Source organism: Strix uralensis, chromosome 5 (assembly GCF_047716275.1).
Source record: "Strix uralensis isolate ZFMK-TIS-50842 chromosome 5, bStrUra1, whole genome shotgun sequence".
Taxonomy (NCBI): Eukaryota; Metazoa; Chordata; class Aves; order Strigiformes; family Strigidae; genus Strix; species Strix uralensis.
The window spans coordinates 16440719-16467545 of NC_133976.1; the positions used below are offsets into that span (position 1 = coordinate 16440719).

At 35.1% G+C, this 26827-nt stretch overlaps 1 protein-coding gene across 1 annotated transcript in view; it reads right to left on the bottom strand.

Annotated features, from left to right (window-relative positions):
* Positions 1-26827, bottom strand: part of LRRK2 (leucine rich repeat kinase 2) — a 72217-nt gene that overhangs the window by 23476 nt on the left and 21914 nt on the right. The window contains exons 10-31 of the mRNA XM_074870008.1: positions 26510-26589; positions 25626-25732; positions 23820-23949; positions 22544-22668; positions 20759-20892; positions 19068-19212; positions 18626-18765; positions 17149-17277; positions 16893-17063; positions 14929-15184; positions 14519-14707; positions 12950-13071; positions 12111-12180; positions 11441-11661; positions 10682-10932; positions 9253-9401; positions 7372-7465; positions 5276-5462; positions 4701-4882; positions 3949-4178; positions 2823-2950; positions 1375-1593 (exon numbers count right to left, since the gene is read on the bottom strand). Coding sequence (XP_074726109.1) covers positions 1375-1593; positions 2823-2950; positions 3949-4178; positions 4701-4882; positions 5276-5462; positions 7372-7465; positions 9253-9401; positions 10682-10932; positions 11441-11661; positions 12111-12180; positions 12950-13071; positions 14519-14707; positions 14929-15184; positions 16893-17063; positions 17149-17277; positions 18626-18765; positions 19068-19212; positions 20759-20892; positions 22544-22668; positions 23820-23949; positions 25626-25732; positions 26510-26589 — 3459 coding nt within the window. The remainder of the gene's footprint in view (positions 1-1374; positions 1594-2822; positions 2951-3948; positions 4179-4700; positions 4883-5275; positions 5463-7371; positions 7466-9252; positions 9402-10681; positions 10933-11440; positions 11662-12110; positions 12181-12949; positions 13072-14518; positions 14708-14928; positions 15185-16892; positions 17064-17148; positions 17278-18625; positions 18766-19067; positions 19213-20758; positions 20893-22543; positions 22669-23819; positions 23950-25625; positions 25733-26509; positions 26590-26827) is intronic.

Sequence of the window (26827 nt, forward strand, 5' to 3'; positions counted from 1 at the left end):
AGCACTTGATGATAATGCTGAATACTTAACTCACTTTGTCTAACTTCTAAGCAGGTACTTGTAACACTCTCTTCACAAAGTGTCTACGTTATTTATGGAAACTAAAACTATCTCATTTCCTTCAGGCTACCTTACATTTGTGTAAAAATTTAAACATCAGTTTAAGTCATAGACACAAGAGACATGGATGTTACAGGAACAATTTTTAGGTACCTAAAAGTGAAATGTTTTCAAAAAGCAGAACTTCTGAGTGTTGAAGTATGGTGCGATACAGGGCTACATATACCTTTACAAACACCAGCTCTGTTCATGCCTACTCGATCTATAAGAAGTGGAATTAATCCACTGCACCTGAACGGGCCACCTCACTGCCACTTAGCACTGGTGGAATGAAGTTAGGCAGATTACAGGTGTGGTTAAGCTGGTAGTTCCTGAGACAGAAACAAGAGATGTGTGCACTCTTTCTCTCCTCTGTAACACCACCAGTGTAAGGCTGGTCATCATCACAGCATTTGCCCTATAAAATCTTCTGAGCAGTAATTCAGAGGAAATTTGGGCTCTGCTATGATTTATGAAGTTCTGCCACTAACTTCAGTAGGACATGACATCACCTTTTCTCTTGAACATGTTATGACACTATACATGATTGATATTGTATAAATGAAAAAATAAAAATATGTATATTCTTTTTGCTACAGATTGGATCCTGTCTTTCTATAAGCTCCATGCCTGGGCCAGGCTCTTCATGCTTGTCATTCACACTTAGAGCTTCATGCTGTGGCTAAGGAGATAGAAGGGAATGAGGGGTAGGGATGACTTCAGAGACAACAGAACTATGAGTGCAGATTCTCCAATTTAGGAGGATCGTTCAGTCCAAAGGGTCTTCTTTTCCTGCTTTAATTCACTTTCCTCTTTCTAGAAATAGTTTCACACTATGTAAAAATAAATCAGTACATGGAGAATTAGGTGGCTTTTAGAAATCACAAAATCTTACTTCCTGGTCTCCTGAGATATTGTACTACTTACTCCTGCAATTATATGTTGCCATCCAACAAAACCCAGTTTTTGAACAGATTTCTTCTTAAGAAAAAGATGGCCTATTTTTAATTAAATATTCTATTTATAGACCTAGTTCTTGAAAACATAACTTAGCTGAGATTTTTACTAAGTTGATTTTTTTGGTAGAAGATGAAATGAAAACAAACCTGGTGATCTTCTTTCATTATTTTGCTGTGTGTAACCTTTGATAGAAGGCAAGATGAGTTTGCCGTCACAATAAAAATGTATTTAATTATGTGTTAATTAATGTTTAGAAATATATTTAACTAACTAAACCTAGGATGTTAACAGTAGTACAAACAGTATGTAGCTTACCTTGAAGTGAAGACTCTCCTTTATTATGATTTTCCGAAGCCTGATAATGGAATCAGATTCTTCCGTAGCATTTACAAAGTGATAATCTTGGATTGCTGGGAAGCCTCGCTTATTCAGCAGTTCTCTAGTAATTTTACTCATGCAGGCCTTACGTTGCATTTCATCAGAAACATCTAAATGAGTGCCAACAAGAATGACGGGGGATGTTGACGCTCGAGCCTGTTAGTAAGATCCATACAGACAATTAACTCAATACTGAATGTTGATGTTATTGTTTTATATCCACATAAAATGTGAACAATTTAGTCAAAACAATCAATACAATGAAAAAAGCAACTGTTTCTCCCTCTTTAAATAGACCTCTTTTTAAATAAGTTTGAAATCTGAAATACTATTTCATGTCTTTATTCAGAGTAACCTTAAACTGCAATCCCATATAATAGCCTTGACCAGGTAAGGCAGTAAAAAAGCATCAGCCTATAAATACAAAACATAATTTTTAACATACAGAGTGCAGTCTTATTTCCAAATAGAAATATTAGAAAATCATCTTTTTCTAAAAGAAAGCAGCATAGATCTGGATTTCATATTTTACAGATTAATAACACTGTCAGTAAAATAAAGGGACAACTGTATTTTTCACTAAAAACACCCAACAAAATGGAAAAGCAAAGGGTACTCTGCTAGTTGTAATTGGAACAGTGCAGCAATGAAACCAGCAAGTAGTGCACAGCAAAGGAGAACATCGCGAATGGTCTTCATCAACACTAAACTGAGTGTAACTCTCTGTCCTGTATCACTGCTCAAGATGAAAAGAGTGAAAAAGACAAGTTTAACAAACAGGATCAGTATACAAAATCTTTATGTAATTGCATTGCCAAGCCATGGCTAATCATCATGCAAAAGGAAAAGACAAGTAATGCTCACAATGGGGTGATTCCATCAAATGCAAACAAACCACTTGGAGCAAAAGCAAAATACATAGGCAGATTCTCAGACCAATTTCCCTACCACAGTCCTGGAATCATTCCTATTAACAATAGGATGCTAAGCATACACTTAACAGCATGATTTCAAACCTGCAGCTAGTCAGCTTTAAATTAGTCAAATTCTGATTTCCCCAGAATTTACAACAGTGTATAAGAAAAAGCAGGTTTAACTTGTCATCCCTTTAATACTATCCCTTTCTTATTTTCATCAGTCAATTCAAAATATTGCCAGAACACACAAACCATTATTTTGCACATCACTCTGTACCATTTTAAGTACAAAATGGTACTGATCATGTCTTTGTATGTCCACAAATGTTTTCATATCCAATATATATTTCAGCTCTTACAATTTATCTTCTTTCTCTTCCCGTACCTAAAAATATTTGTGGTTAATTTGCTGTTCACCAACAGCTCCCTGGAAAGGGGAATTCCATTCTGTACATATCTATGGCTTACCTTGATGTTAAAAAGCCATGGCTTCATAGCATCCACTTCTGCTTGTCCTTTGCTGAGATCATAAACAGCAAGATATAAAGCTCTTTGGGTCATAAAATGAGGGTGGGTACTGTAGAACTCTTCTTGTCCTAATGATAAAAAATGTCCACTGTTTAGTACTTCCCTCATTGAACATCTTCAGATCACAAAAAGGCAGCAGAACACTTTTTCTCAGATCATAATGCTTACAGAAAATTATCTAAATTGACAGGAAACCTGTAATAACTATGAATTTTAGGTCTGGTACTCTGTGGTATCTCATTGCCTGAAGTGTAGTGTTGAAATATGTAAGCTAGTTTTAAATCAAGAAGTGTAAGATTTAACATCTGGATAAACACGGTTGCTGCAAGAACAACTTGGAAGGTCATGATTCTTTCAAAACTCCAATACTGAATTTCTCCCTCACTCCTTCCTTCCCTCTTCCCTCCCTTTCTCCTATCCTTTCAGCAACTTCAAACTAAGACTTCTAAGTTCACGTGATTAAGCACTTAAAATCACAGTTGAAGCTGGACATTTAGCTTGAATGCTGCTCTTCTCTGCTTATCCATTGTGATATAGACTGTATTTAAATGATCACAGACCAATGTTTAAAAATAATTTTTCCATAGCCTAAAATACCCCAGAATTTCACAAGTGCTTCTGGAGTCCCCCCCACTTAGAAATTTTCCAAAAAAAGACTCCTCCTAAGCACTTTGTTTTCTGTGACCTTACGAAACAGTGATACTGTAGAACCCAGAGAGACCCAGTCTATAAAAGGGAGAAGCAGAGTTGAGTGGAAGATAATTCTTCTAGTGATTACATGCAGTTTCTTACTATTCTGAAATGCCAGTTCTAGAGTGCTATGGTTGAAATCAGTGGTCAGACCACAGCTGGTGATAAGAAATTCCTGAGGCTTTATACTAAATTTGAAGGATTAGCTGCCAATTTACAGAATTCACTAATTTATAAGTGGTGACTTGACTTCTGGTGTAAGTTTGCACGATTCTGATGTTCACAATTCGAAATTTCACAGGCTGACTCCAAGAATAAGTAATGCATTAATGTGTTAGAAAAGACAACAGTAAAGGACAATAAACTCTTGAAATACCTCCAAAATCCCACACATTTAATATAAGCTCTTTCTTCGTTTTGCCCTTCCCTTGAATGATCCAGTCTTTTACATCAATGCCTACTGTAGCTTTTGGAGAGCCCAATTCTGTTCGTTTGCATTTCATTAGTTGTTGTAGCAGGGTAGTTTTCCCACTGCCAGTGTTTCCAACAATCATGAGCTTCATTCTGTTATAAGGTACAGCCTTCTTCAGTCGTTGTTGAAGAAATCTGTCATAAAAAAGTTTGCAATACTCACAGCAGTATAATAAAGAAAAATACCAGCAGAACTCAAGACCAAGGAAAAATCTAAACCCACACCATTTTCTTCAAATTTTCAATATCTGTTTAATATCGATTACTGGGATTTTAACAGTCTATTCTAATTTCTGGTTTGTAAGTTAAAGCTTAATTCAGAATGTGTCTTTTTTTTTTTTTGGTAATTACCCAAAAATGTGTTCTGTGCAATGCACTTGGGAACACAAGAAATGTATTAGAAATAACTGGTAAGTATCATTTATTGCATGGTTTACAGAAACAACAAATTTGAGAAGTAATATTATAGTCTACATCACTATAATCTTTTTTATGTGTGTGTTATGATATGATGTGATATGATACCTTCTATACAGTATCATGCTGGATTTCATATGACAAACCAGTATGTCTTTTCAAAAGGATAGGTTGTTTCCTTAATGCTTACTGCATATCCCAAGCAAAACAAGAATATTCAAGAACAATAGGGCAACAAACCTGATAATGTCTCTGGCTTTGCATCCCACATGTTTGAAGTCTAAATTAAGATGGAGTCCTTCCAAAGGAAGATCCCAGATTTTGGACAGTCTTCCCATTTCGTCTGGAAAGAATCTCAAATCAGGATTATGACTTACATCCAGAGAAGTCAAGTTCTCTAGGAAGCCAATCTGAGGAGGAATCTAAATAAAATAACATTTAATGAGCAATTAAATGTCAAAAAAAAAAAAAAAGTATGAGCATGAATACATTAAATATTTAACAAAACTAGGAATTATTTTTACTGCTGCAGTTTAACTTTTTTTAATAAACAGGCCTAATATCCCACACTAATAGCCAAAGGGCCTTGTAATGAATTCATTATACAATCTGATTATATGACACATTCCAGATAGAAAAGCTTAATAGTATATGGTGATTTTCATTCACAAGAAGTACTATTTGCACTTACATATCACTTTACTAATAGAATTTACGATGATATGAGAGGTGACATAAAAATCAAATGAACATTGAAAAATTGCCTTCAATTAAAAAGTGATTTGATTTTCTTTAGGTGGAATCTTACACTTTACCTCTTTTAACTTGTTGTGGGACAGGTGTAGCTTTTCTAGTCTAGACCATGCACATGCCTTTTCACTCAAGTCCAAGACATCTATTTGATTATGATTAAATAACAGCTCCCTTAAGTTTAATGATTTCCAGTGCATTGGTCCAGGAAGACTTATGATCTTGTTTTGGCTTAAATCTACTGATCGCAAACTAAAAACATGGAAATGAAAAAAGAGAGAAATTAGCAAATGAAAAAAATACAACTGGGATTAACTGGAACTGTATTAATTTTTAATAAATAAACAAATTTATTAGATATCAGAACAGACAGCTTTCTGACAGGAATGTAGATAGAAGAAGATAGAGAATTACTACTATGAGCAAAAGTAATTAAGATGATACTATAAGTAGGTCTTTATTACCTCAGAAAAAATAAGAAAATACATATGATTGATTCAGTATAATATTCTGTCAAGGTATTTGTCTGTAAATGAAATTGCCTAGTCATGAAAATAAACAGCCACACTACTGTGTGTATTGTTTCAGATAGTAAATGAAAATGTCACTCTAAGTAAGTGTATATATTGTGATAATAGTTCACTTCCTCCTTCTTTCTACAATTTGCAGACATGCATGGCTGTGTTCATATTAGTAGAAGACACAGACAAACATCATTCACACTCCTGTAAGTGCAAATATTCAGTAATTCAACTGTAAACAGTATTATTAATATACATTTATACCCAGGTAACAGAGAACAGAGTTTAGCTCAGGATTCCAGTTACAGATGAGTGCAGGACCATGGAGTACACTGTTACGTGCAATGTCTAACTTACTAGAATAACTATATTAAAAAAGTTAATTGCAATCTAACATAATAATAATAATATGTATTTTCCTGTGCTTTTTTATACATTTCAAATTAAAAAAAAAAAAAGGGGGAACTTCCTGGTATTATCAACTTTCTAGAACCCAAGAGGAGACTAACATCAGATGGCATAGATCCCTCACTCTTTTATCAGATGTTTCTATGAATATATGTTTGTAAATACATGTATGTACATAAATGATATTGTTCAACTACACATGTATTTAAGAACATTCCACTTCTGTAAGTCATCTGTTGGACAAAGATGCTGTTTATGTTACTGTGGAACATGAAGCATGCAAAAGTTCCATGCAACTCCTTATTAATTTGTCTGGACTGGAAGATGTAGAACCTGAAAGCTGCACCTTTTTTCAACACATCCATTAAATTTGCTGCTGTGAATATAAACGTTAGAATGCTGAACCAGTATAATATCATGTTAATAATGATGTGCTCTATGTAAATATGATTAATGTAAGTTCACAAATCTCTGAATCTGCCCTCCCCATGGTGCCATCAGCACTCACATCTACCCACTTCTATCATATAACTGATCTGATCATCCCTTTCAAGCACTCCTTCCACAACCTGATTCTAGTGACCTGTTAAGGTCAGTAACTTCTGTAAAAAAAAGCAGAACTGTGAGTTTCACATGAGTAATGCTTTGAAGGTATAGCAAAATAAATGTCACATGCACCTTTATCACAATTCTATCTGGAGGAAGTGTCATTCTTTGAGAATAAATATCTTGTGATATTTGGGAAGTGAAAAACTAATCTCAGTAGCCTTGTGCAAAAGTCTGCAGAACTTCTTGAAAAGGAAAAATTGCCAGATTCTTTTTATTTTTACTGTTGGTTTCAAGAAAATAATAAATTCATTCTGGTCTTCTCAGCAAGAATTGTCAGCTTCAGCAGTCAAGCAATAAATTTTCAATAACAATGATTTGAATCCAAGGAACAGAATTTCACAGAATAATGAAGAAATTGTGACTAATTTGTCTTCAGTTAAAAGCTAGTAAGTTTTGGATTTAACCTGTTAGAGAGGATTTAACCTGTTAAGAGAGGATTTCCTGAAAACCAGTAAAACACGCAGAATTTTCTGCTGAACAAAGGTCTTGCCTTGATTTGTTCTTGATTTTCATCAAGAACATGACATAAATAACTAAATAAAACAATATGATAAATAAACTAATAAATAATAATTAAATAAATTTTTAAAAAATAAACAAAAATAAATAAAATAATGACTTACTGTGGTAGAAAAAGAATCGCTTCTGGAACATTAATAAAACGATTTTGGGACAATTTTAAGCTTGTTATGCTGGATGACAAGTCAGGTATTATTTCTAGAGCAGAAAAAGAGGTTAATCCTATTCCTTTTCAGAACTGTTTAAATTATTTTGAGGCTGGAATTTTCTAAAATCAAAGACAGACTAAAAGGTCAGCCTGTCATCTTCTATACATAGGTCTTTGTATGAGATACCAAAGGCAGAATCTGAATAATTTTTTTAAAGAAAAGTTAATGTATTGGCTTTTATCACATTACATACTATTATACTTGATCTCATATTGGCATTAAACGCTGAAATAATCTTACACTTTACTGTATTGCCAGTATACATAACATTCCTGTAATTCACCCAGTAAGTGGTGGGTCTTATGCATATAAAAATGACTCTAATGGTTCAGCTGTGTTTAATGCAGGTATAAAAGCTACCTTTTGAAATACTGTGGCAACAATTCCAAAATGGAAGACTTTATGACTTGAAGACAGAAATTCTGACAGTACGTTAGGAACTCTTGCAGTATTATTAAAATCTCATTTATATAATTTGTATTTTTCATAGCTAAATTAATTTTAATACCTTTGCATAAAATATGCTAAGCCACTGAAACACACTCTAGACTTAATTACTTGTTTAAACTGGGTTCTACTGAAGGTGATCTGCTCTGTGGTATCTGAGCTATTTGCACATAGCTTGGAGATATGACATAGGAGCTATGGAAGACCTGCTTTTTCTGGACCAGAAGCTGTAAGACAAGTGAGATACTTCAGGGTATCTCAAATGACACCTGTGTTCCAGCAAGTGAATCAAACATTTTATCTTATTCAGAAGACAATGCTGGATATGGATAGTATGGCAATACTTAGAATCATAGAATTATTTAGGCTGGAAAAGACCTTTAAGATCTTCAAGTCCCACCATTAACCTAACACTGCCAAGTCCACCACCAAACCATGTCCCTAAGCACCACATCTACACATCTTTTAAATACCTCCAGGGATGGTGACTCAACCACTTCCCTGGGCAGCCTGTTCCAGTGCTTGACAACCCTTTCAGTGAAGAAATTTTTTTCAATATCCAGTCTAAACCTCCCCTGGCACAACTTGAGGCCATTTCCTCTCGTCCTATCACTTGTTATTTGGAAGAAGAGATCGACATCCATCTCGCTACAACCTTTTTTCAGGTAGTTGTAGAGGGCGATGAGGTTTCCCCTCAGCCTCCTTTTCTCCAGACCAAACAACCTCAGTTCCCTCAGCTGCTCCTCGTACAACATGTTCCCCAGACCCTTCACCATCTTCGCTACCCTTCTTTGGACATGCTCCAGAACCTCAATGTCTTTCTTGCAGTGAGGGACCCAAAACTGAACACACTATTCTAGGTGTGGCCTCATCAGTGCCGAGTACAGGGGGACAATCACTTCCCTAGTCCTGCTGGCCACACTATTTCTGATACAAGCCAGGATTCTTGTATGATATGTATTTCAGTACAGTGTTAAACCTGTATTAGTACTAGATTTGCAAGGTGACTGAATGATTTTCTCTGCCTTGAACCTTCCCCAACATTATGTACAATCTCAAGTATACTCAAGCATTTTTATAGCATCTACTACAAATGTAAAACTCAGATGAGTTATGCTGAGTCAGATCGAATGTCCATCAAGCCCCACTGGAAGTATACTGCTTCCAACAGTGATCAAAAGCTGATGCTTAGGGAACCGTATAAACAAGGACAAGTGTATGTGGTATTCTCCTTTTCTGTTCTCCCAAAACTCAAAATGCTGGTGGCTGAGGAATTTTGTGACTTAGAATGGTTTCTAGAAGGTGGATCCTATTTTCACAGATACTTACCAAGAGCATTCATCCTGGCATTGAACTGCTCCAGTTTTGTACAGCCCGTGAAGACATTCTTAGCAAGGGATGAAATACTGTTCTTACTAATGTTTAAAATTTTCAGTTCTTTCAAGCATATGGGTGAACATAAGCATGAAATTTTGTTTCTACGATAACAAGAAGAAAAAAATAAATCCATGTTTTATTCAGAAACTATTAGCTAAAAAGTGAAAGTAAAGAGTATTGATCTGACAATGATATCCTTACAGTGGTAAACCAAAAATAAGACTTTTATCTATATAAAGACTGACCAGTCAGCAAAAATACTGGTACATGTGACAACATGGAATAACATGACTGATATTAAGACTGTTTTAATTAATTTGGAGAGCAAATGTCAGAATGTACTACAAGGTGTCATTCCCTGATTATGTACTGCAGCTCAATCCTACAGGAAGAGGACTGTTGCATTTGTGAGTAGTTCTGTTTAGCAAAGATATATGTTTGCAGGATTATAATCACAGAATGACTATCAATCTAAAAAAAAAAAAAGAATGGAATTCCATATAGGGGATACAATTCAGGACAAGTATATAATGTTACAAACAATGTATTCTGGGAAGAAGAACACTGTAAAGAGAAAGAGACAAAGATCTTCAAAATACAGAGATAAAAGAAACACAAAGCACTGTTTTGGAAGGGTTATATTTCTAATAAAGTCCAAAATAAAGCTAATGAAGAAATTCAACAGGATTTTGAATTTAAAATATTGTTTTTGCAAATGTGATTCACATACTTAGTACTGCTTGCTTGAGTTACATGTGTTGCTATCTTTATTCTGTGTGAATTTATGTGTGAAAAATATCACCATCTTATTTAAAATAGATGAATGAGTATCTGCAGTTTACAGAGCTATCAATAATAGCATTCGTAAGAATTCGTATATGTATGAATTATCTCACTAACAAATATGATAAAAAGTGCTGGTAAACAAAAAAATATATAATTTCTCTGCTTCTGTCATTTAAAACATAACCACACCAATAAAGGCAATTCTACAAATAATATTTCCAAAAAATCTTTGGTGAATATGAAATACAGTGGAAACTGTATTCTGTATACAGAAAACCTGTTTGAATATGTTAGACAACACAGACGGTCCTGTGGATGAATATTATGGCAGTAGAAAAACACTGAACTACAACATTTTCTGTATGTTACTGGAACTGCAATGCTATTAGATTCTATCAAGGCCCACAGGTATTCTCATGTAATTTGTAATACAACCCTGTAAATTGTAGCAATTTACACATTTGGAAGATAATGTCAGTGTTTCACTGCTGACTAAACAACCCCTTCCATGCTATAACAGTCATCATTCTGGATGACAAATATATTATTTTGTGTTATGCTGCTATGCTACAGTCCATTTACTAATGCTACTCACCCTTCTAGCAACAGCTGTTCCAGATTTTCAGCAACATTTGTAAGAAATTCAGGAGTGCACACCAGCTGATTGTATGAAAGGTTAAGTTGCTTTAGAGATGGACATCTGAGGTATGGATCCAAAACAAAGGAAGGTCCAATGTCATTTCGAGAGATATCAAGATTTGCAATACAATTCATTTTCAATAAGTAAGTTGGAAAAGAAGTAAATCTGTTACTGTGCAAATCCAAGTAAGTCAAGCATTTCAAGTTCTGAAAGAAATGGACAATTTGTTTTTAAAAAGTTAAATGAAAATATGAATTTATAGGTTTTAAACTAGGTTGTATTTTATACAATTTATTAATTTACTTATATTTCTCTCACTAGGAAAAATAGCAGAAAATAGCAACCATTACCAATGTAACCCATAATATTTCTATTACAGAATAAAATATAAAGCATTATTCAAAATTAATTAGCTCAATTTCATAAAATTTAACAGATATGAATTGCCTGCAGCTCTTGGTTCCACTTATTATGTTACTCAATATAACACGTCCTAAAGCAGTTCTCTGCAGTAAATGACTTAAAACAGTTCCATGAAATACTTTTATTTCTATCTGAACATAAATCCACTGAATGAAAACTGAGTGAATATATGAAGCATGCAAAAATATACACCCATATTCATGAGTAGTATTGTTATGGGTATGCTGTTAGAGACAAACAAATTACTGTAACTAATCTCTATTTGTATTACATAAAATTATGCAGAATTACTTCACACAGTTGTTCTGGAATGTTTGTAAGAGCATTTTGGTGGAGCTCCAGTTTCTCAAGATGCTCCAGATGACTAGTTAAGCAGCTATTCTGGCTGATGGCATCAATGTTCTCCAGCTCATTTGATGAAAGATCTAATGATTTAATATATTCTTTCTCTGACATCAGTGAAGAAAGACTGTCTGATGGTCTTATATGTGGTGAAAATTTTGAGATGCCTTCTATTAAAACAAAAACATGGGAAAAATAAAATTATTTCATTTGTCACATAATTAAAATTAAGATCAATCTACTTCGGATCTAAAGATGCAGAAGACAGTGAATGTTTGGATACTGGTTAAGATCCAAATCCATGAAGACTTTTATTAAGAGACAAAAATTTCTAAGACGGTAAGGAAGAGATGGATGCTTATGCACTGCACAACAGAAGTAGCTTTTTGAAAGCTAATAAGGACACTCATGAAATTTCATTGCTTGTTTACTTCTTCATAAATTATTTGTGAAGCCTGGGGAAAAAAAAAATCCCTATACATGCATTATTTGTAAGCCACTGTACTATTTCCAAAATGTACCCTGCTCTTTGTAAACAAATATATAATCTGACTAAAATCTCTGCATGCTATGCTTGTGAAAAATCTCTTATATATGTTAAATTGTATAGTTTACTTACTGGGGGATTCATCTGAAGGCAATAATTTTCTTCTCTGTTTCATTAATGGTTCATAATCTGAGCCAGGTCCCTAGAAAATCCCAGAGAGAACAAAAAACAGTTGTGGACATATGCAGATATCTGAAATGATCTGAATTCAGTAAGTTCCTTTTTATCAGAACTTCCAAGGGGAACACAAAGAAACATTACATTTCAACTACAAATAATAACAGGTCACATCTTTATAAAACTTACTGATCCACGCAATATGAAAGAACAGTAGATTTAAAGTACAGTGGAATTAATGCATTTTTTGTCAACCTAAAATGACTTTCATTAGGGTTGGGTGATAGAACGGAGCAGGATATTATAAAAAAAACTTCCTCTAGGGATGCCAGTCTCTTCAGTTTCCCTTTACAGTCAATGGAAAGAGACAAGCTCCTTTCAAGGGAACCTGACTTTAATTCCACCAATTTGTCCTCTTAGATTTTCTTATGGAATCAGTGTCTCTTCACTGATCACAGTAGCACTGTGAAGATTAGCTTCACGAAGGGGTAGCTAAGTCTTTATGAATAGAGCCCCAGTTTCTGTATCTGCATTTGAACATCAGACCAGAAATTTGAGCAATTTGCAAGAACATGTACTTTTTACTGATCATAAATTTTTGCTGAAATACTCTCATCTGTACAGTGATCTGGAGCACAGTAATTGCACAGCAATAGAAGGATATATTAAATGGCAACAGTGAGACAAGAACCCATATGGTTACATAACCTTTCCTACCACTTGATTATTAACAATTTTGCAGTAGGCAACACAGATGGAATTATAAGCCTGGAATGAATAAGGATCTGACTTACCACAGAGTAGGAATGCCGTGGCAAAGTAGGAGAACCTCTTTGAAATGCCACTTCCCTACAATATAAGTCAGCAACTGCAATGGAATTGGACTTCTTTTTTGTAAAAAGTGAACCGTCACTTCCTAGTACAAAACAGTAACACAGGAGGACAAATAAGTAAGAAAACATATTTAAAGATGAGGCTCAGAATTCAACTGTACTACAGATGTTGATATACATAGATACTGAGATACATTTCAAAAGTATCAATATTGGTAGGTTAATTGTGTGTGCAATAGGCCAAAAATGTTGTCAACACGTTTTAGAGTACACGGGCCATACTAACCTGACGTGCTCCAAATATGACCTGCAGCTTGTTACAATGATGTTTTATCATTTAAAATTTCTAGCAGGTTTGAATTATTACAATGTTTTGTAACACATCTCTGTGCTACTGCAGTGTAAATAACTTTTTTAAAATAGAAAAAGGTTATAATTTAATAGATAAATTTGTACTTTCACATTTATTGAGAATGAAACATCAAATGCCACTCTGGCTTCGGTGATTTAGGGTTATCTGGACCCATTTAAGTGTTCCTCTTCTCAAAGGTACTTTTAAAACTCCTAAAATCACTTCTGTTAGCAAAGCCTGTAATTTTTTACACCATAATTTACATATGACTTAACAACTTTTCTATGTGGGACAAATAGTACCTATCATGTATCTGTGCTACAGTCCTACAGAAATGAAAAATGATGCTGACTGATGTAAAGGAAAAGAACAAAACAAAACAAAACAAATTCCTTAGGATTCTCTGAATCCAAAATTCAAATTCTTCATCTGTGATAATTTTAAGTATCCAACAGTTCTAAAACAACAGTGACACCTGAACAAACAAAAGGCATGTTGTAAATTAAGGCCACTTACTCTCATTATTAAGTAACCAATATTATAGCCAGAAATGCTGGGTTTTTTGTAAGTTAAAGGCATTCATATTTCCTGACATGGTTACCAAGAATGATGTGGGATTGAACACAGACTTGTCATTTACACTTTCTGATCAATTAGATATCCTTGGGATAGGGCTTGTTTCACCTACTTTATTCGTTAACAATAAGGTCCTCTATACCAGACTTAGTTGTGTGTACTTTATTTACAGACAACCCAGGGAATAGGGATTTCTGGATCACAATACACCTGACTTCATGATGAGACAAACTGTGCTCTTGAAGCACTTGCTTTTTGCTACAGACCATAAAGGCAGCATATGAGAATAGCTCAGAAACAGACAACAAAATAATCAATATCTAAATTTGGTTGGATGAATTCCACTCTTTCTCTCTACAAGGAACTGAATGCACAAAGAACTAATTTTAAATGCTTTAAGATCCTAATTTTGTATATAAAGCACACACTTACTCATCATAAACTATTTTCCAATGTTACCACAAACAAAATTTTAGATAAAAACATTTTTTTCATGGAAAGTGTTTTGTCTCAAATACAAATAAACAACTTATTTATGGCTATGGTACATTAGCCCTGGTACACTATATTTGGATTATAAAAAGAAAAAAGAAAACAATTACCTTCACTATCAATATCATCACTCAAAGGAAAAACACTGTCCACTAATGGGTCAGAAATGAAATTCCAATCATAGTTTTTTTCCATTCCATCTTCAGAGAAATTTAGATCAGAGGAGGCTCTTGATCCATCCTCTGAAATACTCTTCATCTGGAATTTAAGCACCATTCTTGCCAGTGCAGAACCTGCATCTGTATGTATAACAAACCAAAAAGATAGTATATTCTCTAAGAAATTCAAATAGCTTTAAAAAAATAACAGAAATAATTTATTTTCAAGGTTTGGCAGTCTTTCTGAAGCCAGCTGAATGCTAAGAAGAGATCCTCAATTTAAGGTCTTGATCTAAAACACTTACATAGTACCATCAAGAGATATTAACACATTTCGTATCGCAAATTCTGTATATACTCACTTTGTTTTCTTAATGGAGTAAGTTTATCTGGGAACAAAGGAATGAGCCAGGAAGGTTCTAGTCTCCCAATACCAAATCCTCCAAGACATATACTGCTGTTGGCGACATCAAGACTAAGCTTCTTTAAGAGCAAACTGATGATTTGGCTATCTCCCCTCTTTATACTGATGGTTAAAGCACTCCGAACATCCTGCTCTCGAGCACCACTGGCTAATAGCAATTCCACCAATTTAGGATTATTTCCTTTCTCACAAACCTAACAGAGAAAAGCAGTTAAAAAAAATTTATGCAAGGCACTCAAACAACAGCTCAGACTGCATTAAGAGACTTGTCTCAGATTCAGATTCATTGTATTTTTAGGATCAAGTCTCTTTTTCAATTACACACTTCCCTACCCCTCAGAGCACATGCCTGCCTAAGGCATCTGAGTACCAACTCCCATTTTCCTGATGTCTTTGCCCAAAATATAAGAAATGCCTGAGTTCTGTAATTGTAATTTCTGCCACGAGTGCACACAATTTCCAGGCAAAAATGAATGGTAATTTATGTAGTTTGGTTTCCGCATGCAGTCTACAGCAAGTCTATTTATTTATCTGTTCAGTGGAAAAAAGAGACTTTGGGGTTATTTTGCTATGTCATCTGGATATCAGATGAACAGGCAACAACGGTGAGACTCATCAAGACTTGCCTAGCACTAGGGAGCTCAGGTCCACTGGCTTCAGTCCACTTTACTCCTTCCAATTTCTCAGCCTGCTCTGCTACACAGAGCAGTGTTGATTGTGAATATTACAAATATTTTGTAGAAATACTTCCAGTTACTTCAATATTTCCATTGTGGTTTGCTAACACTGACTGGCCTACCTCAGGCTCCATGGATGAATGGTCAGTTCCAGACCCAGCTGTGCTTTATCACCCAGCCAGCTCTGCCAGCAGAAGTGAACACTTCCTAATTCACTTCAGGCAGTACTGCTGGGTTCTCTCAGACCATTTAAAACTTCAAAAATGAAGCAAAATTAAGAAGTGTTCATGTACACTGTTTCTCAAAAAAAATTTTAAAGGCAGTCGCATTTAGCAATGAGTACTTATAAGCAGGTGAGAACAGTCTCTCCATTGGCATGGCTGAATCTAGATGGGATGGTTGCCTATGGCCTTATTTAAGACACCAATGTATTTCAAATAGCTGATGCTCTGGATGCGGCCCCTGTCTGGATAAAGCTCTTCACAGCCAGTGTGACTGCAGGCATTCCAAGATGTTAGCTGTGTTGATAAAAAGTCAGAACTCTAACTAGAGCAGTTAAATAGGCACAAACACTGATGACTATATTCATCTTTAAGTACAATACAAAGTAAAAGAAATCCACTCCAGGACAGGCATTTTGGGCAAAGTCTTCTTTGCAGGTGTAGAACAGTGAGACTAAGCACACTGAAACCTATCTGTGAAGTGCTGCCTGCTAGTCCATCTGTACTTTGGCCTCACAGAGCTTGGAAGGAGCTGAATTTGGAGTGTCAGTTCATGGACTGTGCTCTAATGGGCTTGATGCCATGTATTCCTGATTAGTTCAGAAAAAATGACTGGGAATTTGCAAGGCTTGAGCTTAAGTCTTCTTCCTCTAAAATACTCCAAAGCTAAGGTTAGGTCAGTACTTGATTGAACTCAGGTTTGCATGTGAACAGGGTAAACAATCAGAAAGCATGGACTTTAAAGTGAACTTGCATCAGAACTGAACTGGCAGTGCAGGCACATTCTAGGTGACAGTGACTCTATGAGCTTCAACAAAGTGAAGAGTGTTTCAATGAACATCAGACTGAGCCTGGAGTTACCGTGAGTAGCAATGGTTAACACCACTCAGTTCACAGTTAGTTTGCACTGAGTATTGCTGCTCTGTTCTTCCAAATACATGTTTACATGAAAAGAGGAAGGAACCCAAAAGCATGAATTTTAAAGCAATAAAACCGTGTATTACCTGATAGATCAAAGAGTTTGTCTTTGTCTTCTTATTAATATCAGCTCCCAGTAGAAGTAAACATTCAGCCATAATACTATTGTACTCGATGCATGCTTTTTCCAGCATCGTATTTTTTAATTCATCATTTTCAGCTATTTTAGCAAAACATTTACAACACAGGCTTTGAAACTGAATTGGAAGACAAACAATCAAAGTTAGGACAAAAAACCCGCCAAAATTCTTAGCTGTGGAGCTTTCAAAAGAGAGAAGATACCTGTCGATCTCGCTGGTCAGTGAAACACATAGACATCTGGTAGAAAATCACTGTGTCAAATGATTCATGTACCAGCAGCTTTGCAAAACAAGGTGACAAATCAAGAATTGACAAGATTGCATGAAATCCCTGAGAACACAATGAGAAGATTGAAATAAGTAGTGTTAAAAAGCATCATTTTAAAACAGGTCGTGCAACAAAATAAAATTTCAACCAAAAGATATGCGCTTTTATTTTTTTTGTCTTGCTTTTAAACATGCAATAATTCACAAATTGGAGAAGATCAGGAGAGAAGGCAGAAACAGCTGGCATCTCTGTGTTTATATAAATGTAGTTTCATGCTTGTTTAGCTGACCCACTTAAATAGATATTGACTGACACTTTGAAAAGCCAAATTATGCACCATAATATCTGACAACATCCTGCCTGGCAATGAAAATGTACTCATGATTTCCTGAAAATGTACAGAGGAAACAATCTCCTTCAAAGGATATGGGATGAAGATGCACCCCTTGTCCCTATGTGTTGCTCTGTAGTCCTTGAATTTGAAAAAAATACAAAGGCTAAATGAAAATCTTAACAGTTGTATCTGAAAACTAAAAAGAAACACCACATTATCCCATGATTCTGCAAGTAAAGTTCACCTAGAAGCATGAACTGGGTAAATTACGGACTCTTTGTTCAAACCTAATTGAGACTAAATCACTTTTAAGAAACTTCCTTATTCCAACACATTATTTTGATTTCTCTCTACATTGGTTGCTAAGCTAAACTTGGAAGGATTGGAGGAAAAACAGCAGTAAGAAGGGAGGCTGTACTTGTGATGTTTTCACACTGATCTGAAACAGAAGTACAGAAACTCACAGGAAGCTGATCTCACAAGCAAGCTCCATTCCACTAGAAAAATGAAACTGGCAACAAACAGGGAAAGCTTCTGAAGCAGAGGAAACAGAACTTTCACACCAGGAGGACTGAACGTGTGTTTGCAGACAGAGTAAGAACCCTCCTTCCACATTCAGAAGTAGAACCAAAGTCTGACACAGTATTCCAGTAATATCCTTCTTAAATACAGCATTCCTACACTAAGCTTATTGCTGTGACAGGGCTGGGAACTAAGTTATTTTTTATTACACTTCAAAGAAGGGAATATCAATACTATAATGACAGTTACTTCATTAGATGCTTATATATTGACTGAATGATGGACCATGACTGAGAAATTTGTTTTAATTTGCAGATTTCAGAAGTCTTAGATAAACATCGAAACCTATGCTTACATATTCTGGATTGAATATATGCATCCAAGAAGATCATCTTTATGGCAAACATATTGGTTTAATTATAAAGGTTTATACTAATATAGTAATTGCAATAAAATAAAATAATTAAAATAAGGAATTATACTTCAAATATAACTACATTGAAATAATTTTCTAAGGTTTTGCATTTCATCTTTGTACATAGAAATAACACATACATGCATCTGGATTTCAGTGACCTCTTTAAATCGTCGCAGAGTAGAAACCAGAACTGTTGACAGGACATGCATAGTTGCAATACACAAACTCCTTCTTGTAATCAAAGAGCACAGAAGACTCAAACCCAAACACTGTATGTCTAGAAAAAAAAAAGAAAGATTAATAATGTTGGTTATTCAGACATTCTGAGTGGAATAAACCCATGATGTAAGTAGTGTTATATTACTAATATTCCAGAAAGTTATTTGCATAAGCTATTACAGAGCCAGGCATGACTACCAAGTGGCTGAATCTGAGGACTATCAGTACTGCAGCCTTTTCTTGACATGTAACTTAAATCACATCCAGTACTAGAGTGTAATAGATAGGTTGCAGCTTCTATGGGTAATCAGCCCCTCCTACTACATCACTCACATTCTACTAACAAAATACCTTCCATACCTTGTTCGCCTGGATACATCTGTAGGGTGTGAAGCACAGTGTCAGTAGCTCCTTGCTGGGTCAAAATTTCTAGTGCACCAGTGCACTCAGCTACAGAAGCAAGTAGTTTTAGTCCACACTTCTGAATGCTAGGATTTCCAATAAACTAATGGAGAAATGAATATAAAATCAGATCAAGTTTGTTCTGCTTACAATGGCAACAGAAGAGCTGCGTGTTCTTAAAGTTGTTCTTTAAGAACAAGTGATTGTTGTTCTTGAAGTATGTGAAATTACAGTTGATATGACAATAATAATTGTAATTTCAAAAAGGTTTCCTTTTCAACCGTCAGTTTCAGCTGCTCATAACCTCCCCAAATTTTCATCTTTGATTCTGAAAATATTCCCTAGCTAGTTTTCTAATAAGAGAGTGGGATTTTGTTTTTCCTCAAAGTTTCAGTACATCCATTCACAAGTTCACACGATTTTGCTAGGACAAGGAGAGTGAGAAAATGTATGTCCTTTGTGGTTAAAAAGGACCAAAATGTGGTTATTTGAGAACCAGCACAAGTGATAAACATGGTGGCAATTGAAAAAAATACAAAAAGAAAAAGATATGAAGCAATATCCCTACTACTACACCCCATCAAGATATTAAAAGTTTTAGGTTTAGTTATATAGCAATTCAACAGGTTATTTGTGATTATTTTTCCCAATTTTCCCCCACTTCTAGATGGATGAAACCTAGATGAGGCCTAGATTTGAAAGTGTGCATAGCTGTCACAGTGACTTGCAAATCTGCAAAATTATTTCAATGGAGTCATGCCCATCTTCCTCCTTATTCCTTCTCTAGTTTTTCTTTAAAATATGTTAATTTCTAGCCCTTCTGGTTGATACTGTAGTACCCCAAAACACAAACCAGCTGGGTCAGAAAAAGCAGTCAGGATGGTCACAAAGGACTGCAGATTGTAATACATTCTGAAGTAAAAATTATTTTGCCTCCCTTGTTAACTCCTATATCCTGCATCTTCAGGTCAAGAAATGTTCTTTAGACACTCTAGCACTCTTTTGCTGACACATCTGTTATAAAAGTCAGAGCAAATAATGTAAGAGACATAGATTTCCTTGACTGAAGGTGTTTGGCAAGTCTAAAATTGCTGAGAGACTTCTAAAAAACTGTGAATTGCTACATTTTGATTGTGGTCATGTGAACCTTGCAAACCTTGTGGAGGTGGGATTCTTATGAAGGCCATGAACTTAAACCTTTCCTATCACTAGGATTTAAGGTTAATTTTCTGTGTAAAGTGTCTGGTGTTTCCTTTGTTCAGACTCGGTCTGCTTCAGCCTTTCACTTTTCAGCTTCCCCTTCAAGGCACTGTGATCATTCTGCTTTCCAGTGGCTAGAAAAAGTTATAGAATTGAACAGTGAAATGAATGGAGACAACTGAGACACACTGTTCTGTTGAAAGTAAAGGAGTATATATCCATGAAAGCCATAGGAAAGAACCACTCAGTTCTATGTGTGGTTGAGGTGTAGGTATGAGGACACTTATAATGTATAAATTAGTCCATTAAAAATCACAAATAAACTATGCTTGAAAAAAAGTTAGCCTTGTTTAGATAAATAATAAATGTGTAACTAAAACTTACAAATAATTCACCATTGCGAGTATAAAACAGTGACAAAATTCATCAGAATAAAGCTTTAACTATACCCTGTTCAAAGCATTAAGCACCAACGAATGAGTTCCCTCCAACAGACACTGGCTTTTAATGACTTTTACTGTAAGTGCGAAAGCAGCATCTCCCACATCTCTGGAAGAACCATTCTGGTGTTCATTCTTTGTATCTGCAACAACAGAAACCAACCTTCCTCAGAAGAACAGATTTAATATTCTCCCCAGTATTAACCCAATATTATTAATGCAATATAACAATCAAATTGAACACACGGGTGACTCAGGGGGCATATTTCAGATCTTAAAACATTCTCAGAACGCTGTAGTTAGAGACTGGAGTCCCTCCACATTTACATTGTAGTGTGAGTACATTGTGTTTGAAATGATGATTTCACCATATGTTTGCTCACTGCTTACTGTGAAAATGCAAAATCATGTCAAAGAATTTTGCCTAAGGTTCACTGCAATATATTACTTTTTCGAGCTATGGGGTTTCTTGGTGTTCCTGATACTTACTTCGGAATGCTTCTTCCTTCTGGAGACACTATAGAGAAACCATAAACTAGTTGCCCTTTTTCACTTGGCAGCACATCATGGGCCAAATTTTACCCACAGAGGACGTTAAGTGCAAGGTGAGTACAAATAAAAGAATAGAGAAAGGTCTTTCAGATTTACCTTTCTTATAGCTATTGGCACTTGCAGTCAAGTGGCACTACAGAAAGTACACAAAAATCCTTTAAAAGTCACTTCAGCATTCATGTTTGTTCCGATTACTATTTTCCCCATGAATTACTTTTTATTCCCTAATTAACCTGCAAGTTCCAACATCCAGTTGCCGCTCCCTTTGTTTGATTGCACTTTAGAAGGGCCTCACTTCCAGGATACTGGCAAAAAAAGCACCTTGACTACATGTTAGAATACATATATCAAGTCTTAATCCTGCTGTTTATTGAAAAAGAGGAAAGTATTAGGATTATAATTCAAAGAATAGAAGGAAATTGAAAACCTGCAATTAGTCTGCATATTAGCTGAATTACTAGTTTCAGAGTTACTGGTTTTGTAAATGTTCATCTGCCGAGAGATACTGGCAAAAAGTTCTTCTGAAAAAAAACCAGTACCTAATGTCTGTACTCTCACACTTAATATCAGAGGAAAAAAAACAGGATATGTAGCAGTAAACTGATAAGAAGAGTTAAAACTTTCCCCAAATTCTATTAAAGGTATAGAACTAACAAAGAACATATTTTTCCCACTGTAGATTGCCTTTAAATAGTTTTTTTTTTTTTGGAAAGGAATTTCTAAGCTAGTCAGTTTGGCTTCTCCTTCTCTGTAGAAAATAGTATATAAAAGTGTATTTCATATCTTTAAATCACTGTCTTTATTTTTTGGTGTCAGAGGTCAAATCTTTATGTTCCTTCCAATAGATACTATTAAAATAATTGCATTTTGTGGTACAACAATGTTGATGTCATCATCACTGTTTTCTCTCTTAAAGGGTATCTATGACGAAAATACACAATCACAGCAATAGCTCCTGAATTCCTTAGCAGTAATGGACCTAACCCTTCATTGATGAGATCAAGGGGAAATCAGCAGTGGTAATTTTGGTCTGTTACCTTCAATACCTCAAAAGTTTTCCTCCATCTTGTATGTTTTTAAAGAGTTACAGCTGCTCTCTGCTATGTACAGAACTGCAATAAATTTTCTGAAGTCCCATTAAAGGCTGTGTCATTAGAAAAGAAAGACTAAAACCCAGCTATCTAATTCTGTTCTCTGATTTGGTGTATGATGCCACACCGACTATATTTTTGGATGACTTACCGGGCATCATAAAGTGTAAAAGGACTCGAAGAGCTTCCAGTTGTACAGAGAGTGATCTTTCATGTTTCCTCATGGCTTTTACAACTTCTGATACAGCTACTGTCATTGTATCCAGATGAGGGAAACTGAAAATATTGTTTATAAAATAAATAAAAAGAATGCATTTCTAAATTTTACATGTATTTGTTTCCTTAATTAACACTGTGTGATAACCCTTTAGAACACTGTAAATCTGGTTTGAGCTATGAAATACAAATTAAACTATGGTGCCTTTCATCATCACAGCAAATATATTATTTTCACGTCATTCCATGAATTCAGTCTATGTAACTAATTCCATTCTAGATTACTGAGAGGTAATTTTCACTCCAGTCCAGAACAGTGATACACAGAGAGTATAGTATTTCATTCAGGGTGAGTGGTGGATTCATATATTTCATTTTGATTTCAACCCAGACCTGCGAAAAGACACATCTTCCTTAACAGTACTCTGCAACTGTCATAAAGTGCTGATGAATTGTCAGATACTTGTAGAATGAACAGAAAAATATCAATATTAGGTTCTAATCTTGAAGAAAAAGAAAATAATCTTGATATCATTAACATTCCTAGAAACGGCAGTAGCCAAAGGCCACTAACTCACTTTTAAGGTTATTTTATAATACTTTTTATTCCTGTGAACGTGTTTATGGAAGTTTTGAGGTTTTCTTCTTTATAAAATGAAATTATTCATAAGAAATTCTGTGACTATATCTTAAGTCTGTCATTTCTTCACAGACAGTTTAGCATATATAAAGGTTTCAGGGAAGGCTGGAAAAACTTGGCAAGACACTTGGAATCACATTCCCACCCTGTATACCAGTATTTATGAGTCACAAGTTTGATTTCCCAGTCACGTTGTAGAGCATTTGCAAAAGCCAACACAAAAGTAATATTAACACAATGTTTTTTTAATAATCAGAGTTAATATTGTGGGAAATTTCTTAGCTCTCAACGGAATCCAGTGTGGCTAACAGGAGGGGAGATCACCTAACGATACTCTATTCAAACCTCACTGCTCAAGAACCACAAAGGGAAGAACATGCAGCTCCCTACACATATCCACCTGGGCATTTGACTGCAGGGCTTACAAAATTCAATGTCTTGAATAGGGCTGTCAGCCTGTGGTCAATTTTAACATCAGTGAAACAGACAATAATTTAAATGTAAACACTTACAGCACTGAATATCACAAATCCTCACTTTGAAAGTGGTCACGTATTTCTAATTACATTACCTTCCTTCAAAAACATGATTCAGAATTCTGCAGGCACTTTCAGCCACTTCAGGAGAATGTGGATGTTTCCTCATTATGTCCAAAACATTCATATGTATGCCTTTAGCCAAAAGTGTCTTCCTAATATTTACTACAACACAAAATAGCAAGCATCCTGTAAGTAAATCTCTCTCTCTTCATGTATAGTTCTCACACAGCAGAACTGCTAACTTTTTTTCCCCCTTTTTTCATTTTTTTCCTCACCAAATACATATGTTAGAGAAGTATACATTAGAATGGGAAAGGATTTGAGCTGAAGCTGACTTCTGTTTGCATAGCTTAATCAAAAGCATTATAATTCCTGAATGCCTAATAAGTTTAAATACATCTGCTATTTTTACTTACATAAAGTTAACTTAAGGTAATAAGAACATACAGCTTTACTTTTAATGTAAAAAATGTTTATTCTTAAACAATTTTTCCTCTTAATTGCACTCTGTGATCATGTAGGAAAGCTAGAACTTAAAACTTTCAAAAAAACTTGTAACTTCCAAAATAAGGCTTCAGAAATGAAATTATATCTATTCAGTCTATTTACTCAGTTAATTAATTTTTTTTAAATTCAAATATCCAAGCATATCTTGCTTGTAGCTATAACCGTAACCAACGCAGCTCAGAACATTACAAAAATATTCTACATTATCATGGTAACTGCCACCAATTCTTGTCATTCCCAGTTCAGTACATTCATTTCAAATGGTCAATTCAAGCAGTATTGCATTGTGCCGGAGGGTTTTACTAAGCTTCTTTATGTCTGTCATTTCTGGTGTAAGCACATTCAGTTAGGGGGAAAAAAAGAAGAAAACAAAAAGACAAAATAACAATTTGCTTTAGATTTCCAAAGGGAATCAGAGGCTCACTTGTCAGTAACGTGTTATGAAAGTACCTGGTATAATATATGATAATGTATGCATACATTTATGAGATCTATTTCTTGAAGTCGATACATATTTATCTCACAAATAACTATAAAACCTTTTCATTGTTAGGTTTGATGTACTTGGATGGCTCAGTAACCTAGTGATAAAACAATGCTTTCTCACCTAGAGAATGGTAATTAACTGATAGTCTTTTTCTTCCTATCTAGCCAGTGGTTTTCAATGTGCAGTCTACAAATCACTTGAGGTCCATAACCATTTCAAAGGGTTCTGGGAAGGGTATCTAATAAAAGCAGGCCAACTGTCAGTAGGCTTAAATACTCTACCCAGGGGTCCACATCTCCACTGAAAAATTTTGAGGGGGTCTGCAAATTGAAAAAAGTTAGGAAACCATGTTAGGGACACAATCAGGACTAAAGCAATCTTGAAAACTGTTACGCACAAGCTTAACTTTCTACACATGATTTGATTCACTGAAGTCAATAGGACTGCTCAAATCCCCTGTGTTAAGCAAGAAAATGGTATTTGTCAGGCTGTAATCCTTACTCACATGATTCTCAACAAATGCTGCTCTTGATGAAATTCAAACATGTGATAAATATTTAAACAAGCATAGAAAGAGAACACACGCTTTTCACATCTCCTGCTCTGAAAAATAGCAATTGCAACACATAAACTGGCAAAGAGCTCTTCACTTCCACATATTCTCTTTGATACTAGCCAACAGTAGCTTTTTCAAAGCAAGGAATAAACTTCCTACTAAACACAACTGCATAAAATTCTAATCACAGGGAATATTGTATTCATACAACAGCACACTAAATATTTTTAATATTACAGCAATAACTTTCTGCTGAATTAGAAACTAAAGATAATTAAATTCCCTTACCATTTTGTTGTGACAGAATTGCCAAGGTACTAGCAGCTGCCTGAAACACTTCTTTTGAAGAGGAGTGCATAAGCATAGAGAGCATCACTGCTCTGTCTATCGGGAACCTTTCACAAAGAGAAACAAATGACTGCACATTGACCAGATTACAGCAGTTATTTCATAACTCTAGTTCAGTTTCCTAAAAAGGTATTAGCAACCTAATAAAATTTTCAGATGATTGTACTTGACTTCTAATGTTTCCAGAACAACAGCTGACAGAAAGCCCTTTGCAAACTATGCACATTAGCCTGCTCTGAACATCAATGAATTCACTTGGAGCCATGCTTTACAAGTGACTTGAGGTCCAGAAAGGGGTACAAAACAGGCTTACTAAAATTTGAATGATTAAAATTTTAAGCAACTCTGAGAAACAGTTTAAGTAAAATGAAAGTCTGTCTTATCCATGCCTAGATTCTCCCTGATGGGCTGGTACCCCCTTTACTATGCCCTTTCATCTGATTTGTGAGAAAATGAGCACTGCGTTTCCATACTCCTTACGTACCAGATATCTTAATCTTCTCTATTTTCCCTACTCTTAGATTCTTTAATCCTCCCTAGCCTTGTTGCAACAGAAGAAGAAATTCCTTGTGAACTGCAAAAATTAGCTCTATTAGATTGTGTTCTGACTCTTTATTAGAACACTAGCAATTTTTCCTGAGTCAAGGTTAGCACACTTTTCAAGAAACTTTCCCAAGTATTGTTGATCACCATGCATTTCATCATATATTAGAAAACAAGAAAGAAAAATAAAAATAATTGAAACATAAGAGCCCCAAATGACCTAATAGTAGGCTTTCATTTTTTTCATTCCCAACAATACAGTTCAAGATATTAACACTGACTGATTATCTCCATCTCCAATCTTCTCATGAAGGTTGCGTTGATACAGAAACAGATTTTTCAAAGCCCAGCATGCAGCCCCCTAAATATAAACCAAAAGAAGATGAAAGGATTAAGAAAATATGCCTTTAGAATATCAAAAATATATGAAAAAATTTAAATAGTTTGACTGGTTTTCAGTCCATGAAAAAGTAAAAGGTGCTTTATGTAGAAATACAAGATGTAGAGTCACATTCTTTATAGCTGGGATAGGCCTGAGTTACAAACATATGCCACATTCTCATTACTTGATTTGCATTTTGATACCTATTTTAGGCTGT